We start from the raw sequence: 14223 nt of genomic DNA, 5'->3' as shown, positions 1-14223 counted from the left end.
TTACATGACTTTGGAAGGTAAGCTCCCGGGGCAGAAGTTACCTTTTACCATATATAGCACAGAGGAGTCTGTATTTACATAGTAAATACAATGGCATTATAAATGTAATAAATGTAATAAACATAACAGCATTATAAACATAATAAATGACATTAATGGTAACAAGAGCTAACTCTAGGTAGACCATATCACCCACTTTAATTTCTGTGAGAAAAAAGCCCTTTCCTTGTGCCCTTTGTTTAAAGGACCCCTCTGAGCTCATATCTGTGGCATTTTGGAAGACAAGACTAATTTCATGCTTTTAAATAAACCTCTCAATTTTCCAAACCACAGTATTGCCAACGTATACTCCACCAACTCTTTCTTTTCTCTTGCATTTGAACCATTGGAGGAAGGGTGAGACTCTGTCAGGCCTTTAGATTGTTGCCTAGCTTTGCAATCGCTTCCAAGATAGTCCTGAAGATGACCAGGGAAGGAACAAGCTGCCATAAAATGTTCTTATTTAAAAAACAGATCACAGCAAAAACTAACATGTAGCTGACACAAGGTGTGATAATACATACCATGACCATCATCAAAAAATTCTGTAATAGTTGCTGAAGTGCATTTGGACCAGGGTTTTGAAGCATCAATGCTGGTCAGAATGGAGGACATCAGGCGCTTGTCTTCCATGGAGCCAAAGTTCTCCTCACAAAATTTGGAGTCATCATGGGAAAGTCCAAGCAAGTGCCCTATAGATATGAAACAAATAAAAAAATTATATTACTATCTGTAACAGAATTTACCAGCTGGAGCTCACAGTCATGGCAAAATGAATTGTATAATTCATCCTCAAATTTTAAAGAGCAGCCCAAAGCAGGACACTTGAAGTGTGGTATCTCTGCCTAAAGAAAAAAACAAAAAAGCTGTGACAGTTTGCACCATTACATATAGGAAAGAAGTAATGCCATCAGCTGACATGTCATTGAACTAACTGGTGGAAACCTGATGGAGGGTAAAAAGAACTGTACTCAATTATATTAGTCAACAATTTAGCCCTTACTGTTTTTCCAAATCATCTTCTGCAAGAAAGACTAATACTTTACTCTGTAAAGGCATTCTGCAATTGCCTAGGAAGGTGCTACAACATCTTTTAAAACAGACAAAAACCAAAGTATTTATGATGCAACCAAACAACCTCTATATAAATTCTTAAAGTGCACACCTTGCTTAAGTGCAAGTACCCTTTATAATATCAAATACATAAGCCATTTGAATAATGTTTTCAGCCTCTTTCATGTAGAGTCTTGTTTTGTGGTTTTTTTAGTTTGTTTTGATTAGGGTTCTAGTTTTGCTGGGTTTTACTTTTAAATGCACATGGTACTGGATATTTATACTTCAGAACACAAAATAATGTGTGCATAAAGCAGCACACGACGGAACTTTCAAAAATCCTTTATGTTCCAGGGGAGTTCAGTCCAGTGCTATGTGAGCTCCTCTTAAGTGTGACAGCCCCAAGCCGACAGAGCTCAAGAAGTGTTTAGACAATGCTCTCAGGCACATGATGGGACCCTGCTCTGTGCAGGGTCAGGAGCTGGACTTTGATGGTCCTTCGGGGTCCCTTCCAACTCAGGTTATTCTGTGATTCTCTGAACCCTTCCTGTAGATTAGTGACCCCCATCTTCTCCCCTCTCTGGGCAACAATAATAGTCTGTAGATAACGCACCCTGTTCCCTCTGCAAACATCAAGTGTAGCTTTAACTTCCATGCCTGCACTAGATCATTTTGCAGCCAACTTACTACCCAAGAGGTAGAAGAATGAATAGGAATAAAATTGCAGAGAGCTCAAGCTCACAGTCTTCAACCTAGGCCAGGACATGATTAATCTGACATCCAGGGCTAGACCAAGAGCCCTTTAATAATAAGGACAAAGACCACACTTCAAAGCCACTGTAGAGAAATAAACCTGATGCCCTGAAAGACACACACTGTACTATTCTGCAATAACTACAAGCCTTGTATGTACCATCAGCTTCATGTTTTGGTATAACTGCTGTGGACTAGCTGTAAGGTGACACAAGGGACACTTGATGGCAGGATAAATATTCTGATATCCTTAATCATAGGCATGACAATAGTAACAATAATAGTAAAAAGTACAGTACAGACTGGAAAAGAATAAAATCAGCAAATTCTACCCATTTTCCTTCTATAAACTTGCTGTTATGTTGTTTTCATCTGCTTTGGGGGAGAAGTCAAGAGGAAAGAGATGCAGGCAGTACTCACTGCTGAGCTGTATCTGCGATTACAAAAGTAGCTGTCAGATGAGAAGTCTGTGTTAAGGTTACAGGAGGTCAGAAATCAGGGTTTCTATCCCATGAAAGAAGCCAAGGTATCATCTGGCAGCCTTTACTCAGACGCTGGGTTCCTGACCAAAGGATAGAGCCACAGGAAAAGTGACAAGAGGACCTTGATCTATCACTCCCAGTTGTAGCAGTGAGGACTGAGAAAAGCCAATCTGTCTTCTGCAGCTACTGAATCCCCACTGGAGGGGAAGTGGGAAGGAGAATGAAGAGGGCATTTATCTTTTTTTCTCTCTTCCCCTCATGTGCACACATTTACCAACATCATTCAAAGAGAGCTGGTATTTTGAACAAATTGTCCTGTAATGCCTAATAAATGTTAGTAAGAATTTATTCAAGGAACCTGAGTTAACACTGATGGGAGTTCATACTTTTTGCCCTGTTACTCCTGTTGCTAACTGCTACTGCAATACTACATCACAAGTACATTGCTGCAAAAACATAACGAATCAAACTTTCACACCAAAGGCACATCTAGTTTCTGGTGTGTTTTATATGCAAGATTTGGGCTTATTTTTTTCAGATAACCCACCTTCCTTTGGCAATACTTACTGTATATGGACAGATAATGCTATTTTTATACTGCACTGAGACACAGTTGAGTATCAGTAGGTACATGTCGAGCTTCAATCTGATAGAGCACTACATAAAGATGTGCTCTGAAGAGATGACAGAAACTTTGTTTTATTTAAGACAAATGCTGGTGTTGAGCAAAATAATTTACTACTAACATTATTATTTCACTTCATTTCTCTGGATTGATAGATTTCTCTGACAAGAGTAACCAAATAATCAGTGCATTACTTCTAACCTACAGAGCAAATTCTGTGGAAGTGTCACAGGCTGAGTGAGGGTTTGATGCATCAGCAGCTACTGTGCCAAGGAGGACTGCCTCTGACTTTGCCAAAGTCCTAGACACTGACAAGGAGCGTCTTCAGGAAACGCAAAGTTGATGTTACTTTTGGTTGCTGTTCTATGCTGTGTTATCTCTGAGCTTGCTAATGCACTGAGGAGCACCAGGTCACACCTCACAGCTGAGAACTGTGGGCAGAACTGACAGGTTAGTGAACCTCAACATATGCCTAGTAGTAATATAACTAGAACCATTTTCTGCTGACATTTCATAACTCCTTGTTAGCACGTTTCACCAGTGTTCTGCTAACCCTAGCAGGACAGGGCTTCAGGCCTATCCCCTGGCTTTTGTTGATGGACCCCTCAATATGCAGCACAGCCCCACATTTAAATCAGGACCACACTGCTTTTCAGAGCTGTTCAGGAGTTTCAGCCACTGTCTTGTATTTAACTTGAATCCATTCTCTTCAATATGCACAACTACCACTCAACCGAATAGAAATATTTGCTAAAAATTAGCCCAGCCAGCAAGAAAATGCCACGCTGGTTAGACTTAAGCCTCACTAGAGCAATCTTCTCTGAGACAATTTGTATGCTCAAAGGTTGCAGGAAGAATGCTTTTGTATTTACTGTCCCAAGAGTGCTCATAGTTGTAGAAATTACTTCATTGCAGCATGCTTGTGAAATAAGGTAATGAGGCTCTCTCAGTGGAAAAGGAGTTTCATTTCTAAGTCATTGGCTTGGTAGTAAACATTTTGGGTGAATAAAAAAAGCTGGAGAATTGATCTAAGAGTTTGGCTGAATAACATCACATGGTACACAACACATGTTCAGTGTAGGATATGAATGACAGCTGAGTGCAAACCAGCAACTCGAGAACTTAATTTTTCAAAGTGCTCAACATTTTATAGCACCACTGAGAACTACCCAAAACTTTGTGCTATGAAGCATTCAGTCTTGTAGGGCAGAATTCAAGTTTCTTAACCTCTATTTACCAGCCTGTGACACCACTCTTCAAGACTCCACCCATTTAAGATACAGTTTTGCTCTCTATATGAATCCCTTTCTTGCATAACTGTACTTCACCTTTCGGAACTGTTCATTTTATGTGAAGGACACTCCATGTGAGTACATAATTAAAAGACAATGCAATGCACATATTCACAGCCCCATTAATGCCGATGCTTCCAACGCACAACTTGAGCACCTCTGAGTTTCTCTGCTACCTGGGACATTCTGAAAGGGCCTCTTTGCCTTTTTCTTCATGTGTTTTTCAGCCCTGGCTCCTCCTGCAGTGCAATTTGTAAGCAATTTCAGCTCAGACTACCTACTGTCAGAGCAATGTGGTCACACCACATCAAACTATGGAAACCCTACAGCCAAGCAATGTGAATGCCCCTGGAGCAGGCCAGGCAGTACATTTTGCTTTAGCTTGCTCCATCTTCCCGTCCTGAAGACAGTTTAGTTTTCTTCTCTCTCAGCTCTGAGAGACACACTGACTCTGCAGAGAATAAAACCACTGAATTGTGGACTGAAATTCTACTCCTTCCTTTCTTTTTTTCTCCTTCACACAGAAAAAAATATCCTTCAGATTAGAGGAAGCTTGCTGCCAAATTTCAAGCTCTTCACTTTGAGCAGAGTGATTGAAAATTTTTTCTTAACATGATTAGAATTTAAGTCTCCCTCTCAGAAAAGGCTGGACAGTCTCTGTGGAGAAGTTCAGAGTAAATAAATAGAATTAAATGCTTCTCAGGAGACTATTCAGCACAGAACATTTCATCCCAAATACTTTGGCAAAAGCACAGGAATCTGAAACAGGGTCATCTTCTGGAAAGTGTCAAGCTACTGGCTTCACCTTTAATTGGAGTGCAGCATAACTTCTATACTTTACAGTGGTAAATGGGGTGAGCTGAGGACACACCTCATTAACGGCGTCTACTCTGTCATATTAAATCAGGCCATTGTTCTAATGCATGACGAGAACTAAGACACTTACTTGGCAGACTTCAGCTTTTTGAGGAGACGCTTCTCAAAGTATTTGTGAATCTCTCTTGTTATGTTTAAAATTTTCAAAAATAATTTAAAAAAAAAATCTTGACAAGGAAAGAAGCAGTAAGAAATAATACATAATCCTGATTGTCAGTTTTTGAACTTCTAAATTAGCCACCGGTGACGTTAGCTGTTTATAGCATTAAATATATGGATTTTAGCTCTCCATACTGATTTGCCAGTTAAAATGATTTGCCAGTTAACTTTGTATGCATACTTACAAACACTATGAATGCAAATTTCAACGGATTTTATGGAAACTAAAAATCTGAATTCTTATCCCAATCTTAATTTCCCTCTGTCCTAACTTCGCCTTTTAAGGCATTCTGACCAGACTTAAAAGTAATTAAAGCATAGGACAAACTTCCAATGATGCTTAAAGCTGGTTTTGCCTTTCATTAAAAGGAATCAAAATTCAAAATATCACAGGGTTCTGCAATCTCTACTGCCTAGCTAAGTTATGCTCTTTTTAGTACAGAAGTGAGAACAACAAAATACTTCAACACCTGTGCCCTTTGTCCTTTTGCATCCCAAAATTAAAGAAGGGACGCTTCCCTTCCTACTTCAAAAAGTCAGTCCCCCCCACCCCTTGCATGCGTGAACGTGTTGGTATTATCACATATTGCTCAGGACATTAGGGGAGTTTCTGGCATTTACTGGTGGGGTGCTCCCTTTCATAAAAACCTGAGTGAAAAGGTTACAGGTGATCCTTCAAGTGATCCTTCCTGTATGTCAGCAGAACTCCAGAGAAAGCTTTGGACAAAAGCAAGATTTAAGGAATACAAATCTTATAAAGAAGGCTTTTAAAAACAGTGCCAATTTTAGCACCACACCATTTTGTACTACTATGAACGTCAAACCAGGCTATTGAAAAAAAAAGAAAGGGCTCCCAGCAGCTGTGTAAAATGATGACTGATTGAGAATGGGTTAGTAGATCATCTGATGTTTTCTACTTAATGAAGCATCTTACTGGTGTTGACAGTTCCCACTGAGTGAAAATGACATAATATAATTTTACCAGCAGGATGGTGTTTAGTTAAGTTATGCTGTAGGAATGCACAAAATGGTGAAAGAAACAGATGGTGAGGAAGCAGGGTTTGCCCTCATGGAAGGGGAGTTAGCCTTCTTGTGAATTGTGAAGCTGAAAAAAGACCAACCACCTAAATGTACTGATACCCTTTCCTCACAGCCTTCTTTCTCTTCCTTGAGGGGAGACAAAGTGTAACTATTTCAGTAAACTGCTGGCAGTGGTATGACAGCAACCTGCGTTCTTTGGACAGGAGTATATTTTGGAACACCACCTGCAAGGGGCTCTTGGCATGGCTCAGCCAGTTTAGATTCTGAAGCAAGAGGAGCAAGAGGAGCCAATAGCAGCCAATAGTCTCTGGATCCCAGTTCACCTGCACTGTCTGCATTGCTGATTGTGGGCCTTGAACTGCACAGGTTTCCCTACCCCAATACTACTGAGGGCCAACACCTGCTACAGCCCAACAGGAAATAATACCCGCAATGGGTTCAAAAAAAATTCCTATGCCTTGTAGGAACAGGGTATATATTCCTAACATAAAGGTGGGAATACCCCAAAGCAATTATGACATATTGGCTAAAACTTTGATCCTCTCTAAGGATCAGGACACAAAGAGCTCTGCAGGGAAATCAGGAGTTGAATGTGTGGTGGAGCACACTGGACTGCAGCTGTCTTATTCCAAATGAAGTGGGAAGCAAAACAGAATTACAGAATCACAAAATATGCTGAGCTGGAAGGGACCCACAAGGATCATCGAAGTCCAGCTCCTGGCCCTGCACAGGACAGACCCAAGATTCACACCATGGCCCTGAGAGTGTTGTCCAAATGCTTCCTGAAGTTTGGATATTTCTGATTTTTCTTAATATATAGTTCTAGACTATCTGCAGAGGTTCTCTGAGTGAAAAGCATGCAAAATTACTCTAATCTCATTCATTTTTCCCTTGTATCTCAAGCATAAGAAGCAAGAAAACAAGGTGTCCACAATGTACAGCAAGCAATCCCTAGCTTTTGCTACAGCACAAATCATGGTGGCTCTCCTGAAAAAAAGCCAACAGTCTTGTTTATGGACATACATTGATCTCTAGTGCTTGAAGTGAACAGAGTCACTTACTTGTCAAAGTAAGCTCTTGCACTCAATTTGACCACTGGACACATGCAAAGTGACACAACATGCTAAAAAATGCTGCAGGCATTGTAATTTGTTTTCTTAGAAAAGCTCAACTCTGGTGAAGCATGTGTCTTCCAGTGAGGTCATGCCTTTCCCCTAATTTTCAGTTGGGATGACTCGGGTACAAAAGCAGGTCAAGTGATTTGCCCAAGGTTACCCAGTGAGTCACTGGCTCTCATGGGATCAGGACTCAGGAAGCTCTGGCTCAACATTCCTTGGTCTAATCACCAGCCCATACCTTCTGCATTAGCCTCCCACTCTCTCCTTTGGTAAACAAAGATTGCATGTGGTAACTCTTTCAAAATAAAACCACGTCTTTTCATATGTACTGTTTTTCTAACTTGTGTCAGTACATGATGCCTTATTAAGAACTTCATATTGATATATAACTTACAAATCCTCTTGAATTCATGGGAATTTTGCATAAAAATGATGGACGTAAGCAATAACAATTAATAAAGTTTTTTTTAATAAAATAGAAGCAATTTGAATTACACAAGCTTACAAAAAATTGGATAGAATATAAAACTGGCTATTCCTCTTTCTTCATCCTTGAACTTTCCTCCCAATTTTCTTTTCTTTGACTGCTATCAATCATTTATGAAAGAAAAAAGAATAAAAAAATAACTTTCTTTTAAATCACCAGCCCAGAGGCAGTTTTTAATATTTCTGGCTTAAAAGAGTTCTTCAGACTAAATGAAACAATAGTATGAAGTGCAGCTTCTTCTCAGGAGCAGACATAAAACCAAGCCACAATCAGACATTCATACACCAGCACTGCAGACTTTACACAAAACAAACTCGGGTTTAAAAGGCTTGTTATAACAGACTTCTGTGGGAGATCAGAGATACATCACCCCGTCAGACAGGCAATTTGCAAGCAAAATTCTGGCCAGGCAATGCAGTCAAAGCAATCAGAGACCACTATGCCCACATAGACACAAATAATCATTAAAAACATGCGGTCTTGGAGGTCCACACTACCTCTACTGCACTAATTAATGGGGCATGTAGAAGATAAATATTAATTTCAGTGAAAAAGTGGGAGATGGTGACACCTATTTCACATCTGTTCAACTCCGAGTAACTCGCAAACAATATAATTCATCGCAGCTCATGGTAAATGAATGAACTCCAGGAGGGTACACAGTGCAAAAATGTAAAAATTGCATTGCCTGCTCCCTGTTTATTAGGTAATTCTGCCTTCCTTTCTGTACCAGAAGTACCTTGCCCACAAAAACTACATGATCATACGGGTAGGAGCTACCTGCCAAGGAGGAAAGCAGTCCCTACTTCACCCTGCAGCCTGGAAGACTGGGGGTCCAAGCTGAACATAGAACTTGCTTTAGGATCATAGAATCACTTAGGTTGGAAAAGACCCTTAAGACCATTGAGTACAACCATAAACTTAACACTGCCAAGTCCACCGCTAAACCATGTCCTTGAAATATTTTTTGATACCGACTGTTCTGAAACATTAGACAAAATATGTTTGATTCTCAACTCCTTTGTGGTTGCAGAGATACTGATATTCCACTCTACATATCTGGCTTTAAGTTACAATGTTCAGGATCTATAGCAGCTTCTCAAAGCATGGTGTCTGTTTAGTCTAATTCTTCATGAGGTTACATGTACACAGAGATCAGCACAACTCCAGAAAACCTCTGGAAACTTAGGCAATGTTAGTGCTCTGAGTCACTTCCTGAAGCCTCTGGTTGAGAATCTGGCCCTCCACCTCCTCACTGCTCTGTCAGGACCACCTCACAGGCATTATGAAGGCAGAGATCCCCAGTCCACTCAGACTTAAAAGCACATGGTAGATAAAAAAGAGCTCAGGCATATTCAGAATCTGAGGATTATATTTTTCTACAGGATATCAATTTACCCCTTTCACCTCTCCATATGAACTGCCTCACCTTCACCAAATAAGGTCTGCTATAAGCACCACATCTGCTCCAGGTGGAATAATTATATATTTTATATAATATTAGAAGTTAATAAAAATATTGTTGGGTAAACCAAGAATTTTTATTCAAAATTTTAACCAGCAACCTTTTATACAGCTGATGTTTGCTTTTTGAAGGATCAGCTCAATTTTCTGCCCTATCAGCACCTCTTGTGAAGGCTTATCTTTGACTGCTCATCTTTTCTCTTAATCAAAGGGGAGATGTTCATGAAGGCTTAATTCAAGAGCTTTTGCAAGCAGAAGTTAATACAGAAGTCTGAAAAAGGTTCAAAGAGAAGGAATCAAACAATTGCCCTGATATATGTCATCAGAGAAGACTTGGATAAGTGTACTCTCTCCCCTTTTTTGTTGTTTTAAGAAAGCAAATCTGCCTAATTATGATTACCTGGATATTTGCCTAAACTTCATCTGTCATGAAGGAAACATAATACAAGAGTCAGACAGCCTTCACCATTTTTTCATGTGGCTATGAGATTCTGTGCCCTTGGCAATGCATCCCCCTTGAAATGAAAGGCTACAAAAGATTTGTAGCTGTCAAGTCTGAAGCTTGTCTTTATCTGCTTTATCTTGACAGCCTTGAAATCAAAGGGCTACATGTTCAGCAGTGGAAAAGAAAAGATTACTGTATTTAGTTACTCTTGAGTGTACACAAAATGAGCACATGTGGTAAAATATGGAATGGGAGCATTTTTTGACTGTTCTATGGACATCAAAAGCAAGACTACCATGGAATTATCATACACATTGTTCCTAGTTTAATTTTTTACTGAAGGGTCAGAATTGTAGTTTGCTATAAACCTTACATAGGTTAGACATGGTCTTCTTTCCACAGAATCCTGCAACTCAAACACAGGCTCAGTTGCTGAATAAATAGCTTCAAACCACTCAGAATTCACCAAAATGGTATTCTGACATATTTCAGTGACCACCAGAGTACAGATGCCAGGAGTGATACCTCGCTTCTAAAATGGCTTCTTTACAGAAAATTATGTTCTCTAATAAAGCACTACATTTTGCCAATGGTGTTTGTGACACTTTTGTCGTCAGTGGTGGCAGATCCTGAAAAAGATTTGGTATTAAACACGTTATTCAGTATTTGGAAGAAATTCTTCCCTGTGAGAGTGGTGAGGCACTGCAACAGGTTGCCCAGAGAAGCTGTGGCTGCCCCATCCCTGGAAATGTTCAAGGTCAGGTTGGATCTGCCCAGCAACCTGGTCTAGTGAAAGGTCTCCCTGGGAAGAGGAGGTGTAACTAGATGGTCTTTGAGGCCTCTTCCAACCCAAACCATTCTACAATTCTGTGATTTTCTAGTTTTAGTTTCTGTACAGTTCCTTGATTTTAGGCATTACACAGTACGGCTGTGGAGGAAGTTGTGATAACTTCACATAACCACAGAAAACGAAGCTCCTCAGAGACCTTGAAAAGGCACCTTGTGCATACCTCTGCCCTAGGGTAGGATCACCGGCCCTTCAGCCACAGCTGTTTTAGTCAGACAGCTCCTGTGAAACTCGAGTAATGGAGATTTCACTGCTTCCCCAAGCAATTAATTTCTGCCCTTAACTGTCCTGGTTAGATGATTTTGGCTAATGCTTAAAGTAAATCTCCCTTGCTGCAATTTAAGGCCATTACCCCTTGTGCTGTCCCAGACGGACACAGACAATAATTTATTACGCAAATTTTCGCAACGATTTTTTTAACATATTTGAAGGCTGCTTTTATTCCCCCCTTTGGCCTTCCCTTCTCTAAAGTCACATGTAAAAGATAAAAGAAAACTAATGAACAAAAGTTTAATTAGTTCCACATAGCAATACTGAAGTTATATCCTAAAAATAAAATACTTGGAAAGAACATCAGTAAACCATATTACTCAGGACAGGAGGAGTAATAGCCTGCCAGACTGTTTGTGCAACAGAGGAATAGGAACACTGCAAAAGGTCAAATGGACATTATCATTCAGCAGAAAGGCAGCGCTTTCTCTGTATTGCCTCCTCTGAAAAAGTAAGTTTTTCAAGACTGATGAAAAGAACAAAGATACATATAATTTAAGCTATTAGACCCATGTAAGGCTCATTGAACTGAACTGGAGCTTTGCCTACTTGAAGACTGCAGGAAGGATGCCTTTGTATTTAAGGATTAGATCAAAACTCAAGAGACAACTTTAAACCTTGGCTTTCCTTGTGACTTCCTTTGCAATTTGGGGAAATGACCAGCTGATAAAACAAGCAGTAGCTCCACTTATGTCCTCTTGAACTCTTCTCATTTTGCTTTTGTAGATAACAAACTGTTTAGGGTGATGGGCTGTCTGTAACAAAAAGCACGTGAAATTCCAGCATAAGAGGAGCCAGTCAGTAGAAACTTCTGACTGTGACTGCACCTCAAAATACTACACCAGGCTACTAAACACAGATAATATCCCATCACAAAATATGTAAACTTTAACTTCAAACTAACTGACTGCATCTGTTGGTGACGTTGGATCATGCTTATCTTCAGGAGATGCAAAGGTTGGCTTATAATTCAACACTGTAAAAGCAACAAATCTCCAACCCCAAAGTCCAGAGTACTGAAGTGAGAATCTACTTATTATTGTTTCCTGATGGTTATTTTATAAGGGGTATATGGAGAAGCAATATGCTAGTGCTGACCTATGAAAAACATAAAATAAATGTTGAGATTATGAGCAATAATAAGTTCTTCAATGCTTTTCTCCGTATGTCCCCATGAAGCAGAAAAGTGCATGAAGTAAGGCAACATCATTTTTTTACAGATAATAGGCTGATGACAACAAAGACTTGGAGAATGCCTACATACTGTGCCCAAGCTAGCTCAGACAGCTCTGCAAAGCCATGGAGGTGTAGCTGAAGGAGCTGCTAAAAGTAAAAAAAGGCATCCATATGCCACAGCGTGAACTGATGATTTCAGGCAAGAATCCAGAAGACTATTTTTGTGAAAACAAAGCTACTGCTGTCCAACCTGATAGAAGCATGTCCTTTGCTAAAAAACAGCCATATATGGATTTACTATTAGTGGTTGGATGTCTTGACAGGCTATGATTTAAATATAACATTTACAGTATTAGCAGTGCTTCCCTTTATTCTGAGGAGAAACTGGATTATCACATTCAAAGTTGCAAGATTTCCTCCTGGTTTTGCTGTATTATCCTCATTTTTTGCATTTGACATTGGAGACAAACTATTACTGATTTCCCTACATTCAAGTAGGACAAGATTCAGCTCCTACCTCATCAAACTTTATATACAGATCTCCACCTCTTATTGTCAGCTAATCAGTTGCACTAAGTATTTGACTGCATCTATGTCTTTGGTTGCATCTGCGCTCTCCTTTACAGACCTTTGGAGATTTTGCCTGTTACTGCCACTCATTCATACTCTTCCCCTCAAAAACCACTGGTTAAAATCCATCTATTTTATCTGAAAGAAATAAAATAAAACAAACATCTTACACACAATGTGGTAGACACCCCAGCAACAGAAACTTTACTCTGTATCAGGCTGCTTTCTGGCTTCCTATGCACGAATCCAACCTGAGCCCCTGGGCTGTGCATCGTCCTGTTTGGTTGAGCGGCAGTTCAATCGACTTTGGTTGCCTTCCAGAGAAAGAATGTGATCCTGAAAAATGCTCTTCAGTCCTTCAGAGAGGAAACACGAGCATTTAGGTCCCCTTGGAAGTTAAAATGAGGACATACAGCCATTCTGTGGATCTAGTCCACCCTAATGATGCTGCATCTGCTCCACATGCACACAGAGATGGGTTACTTAAAAAACTGCAGAGAGTGACTCTGATTGACCTTGTGGCTCACCCTGATCTTCCTACTGACAGAAAGGAACACCTTAGAGCCCTTAGCATCCCTCTGACTTGCAGGGCATCACTTATGTTGCCATGTGAATTCTACCAAGTGACTAAGCCTGCTGTAAAATTAAAGCTACACCCTGCCCACAGGACAGGGGGAACTTTAAGATTTCTGGATTGTAGGAAGAAATCTAGTCTCCAACTAAAATAAAGCAAGGTTTTCCCCAAAGTGCTTAACTAAAGGGTATCCATGCCACACTTCTATTTTTCATCCTTTTTTGACCTTTGATTTAATTTAAGTACTCAAGCAATTTTAGCTGTGTTTTTTTTCTCAACTTCTCCCACTTCAGGACACACACACAAAGATCATTCTGTGACCTGACACTCCTCCTTTCTTAAAAACTTCTGGTGAAGAGAAAAAAAAAAAAGGATGTTATTTTAACCAGCCTCAAACTAAAGGTTTTAAGTCCATTAGGGTAGTTATGTATTCATTTTAATTCCTGCCTTTTTTACATTGAAAATGTTTTTACAGATTCCTGTAAATGTCTAGGTACGAAAATGGCTCTTTTTCAAAAATGTTCTTCTAGATGACTAAAAATAATTCACTTTTGTTTATATTTTCTTTGTGCAGAATTGAAGGTAACAATATGTATGTTTACTGCTCATCCCTATCTTTATTGATCTATATTCCTTCATTTTTAATCTGCCTAAATATGTATTTATTGCTGATAGAGTGGTAGTCGAGACACATTACTCACCTCTTCACATACTAGATACACTGGCATCACAAGCAGGTTCCTCAGCCAACCTCACCAATGCCCACTAACCCTCAGCAGCAGGCATCACTTCTGGATGCAAGGAGATACAAGCAGTCCCTCTCAGCAGGGCCTTTGACTGACAGGCTAAGTTTGCAATCTATTTGTCCTAGGTCTAGACCAGGTTCATGCTGGGTCGTTGGCTTCACAGCATCTGCGTTTGGAGCCTCTGAACACATACAGCATGAATCTGT

General features: G+C 39.9%; 1 protein-coding gene across 1 annotated transcript in view; it reads right to left on the bottom strand.

Moving 5' to 3' along the window:
* Positions 1 to 14223, bottom strand: part of ADAMTS5 (ADAM metallopeptidase with thrombospondin type 1 motif 5) — a 46951-nt gene that overhangs the window by 18590 nt on the left and 14138 nt on the right. Inside the window, exon 3 of the mRNA XM_027648641.1 lies at positions 564 to 731. Coding sequence (XP_027504442.1) covers positions 564 to 731 — 168 coding nt within the window. The remainder of the gene's footprint in view (positions 1 to 563; positions 732 to 14223) is intronic.

Source organism: Corapipo altera, unplaced genomic scaffold, assembly GCF_003945725.1.
Source record: "Corapipo altera isolate COAL_440 unplaced genomic scaffold, ASM394572v1 58, whole genome shotgun sequence".
In the NCBI taxonomy this organism is placed as follows: Eukaryota; Metazoa; Chordata; class Aves; order Passeriformes; family Pipridae; genus Corapipo; species Corapipo altera.
This window is presented reverse-complemented; position numbering and strand designations above follow the sequence as displayed.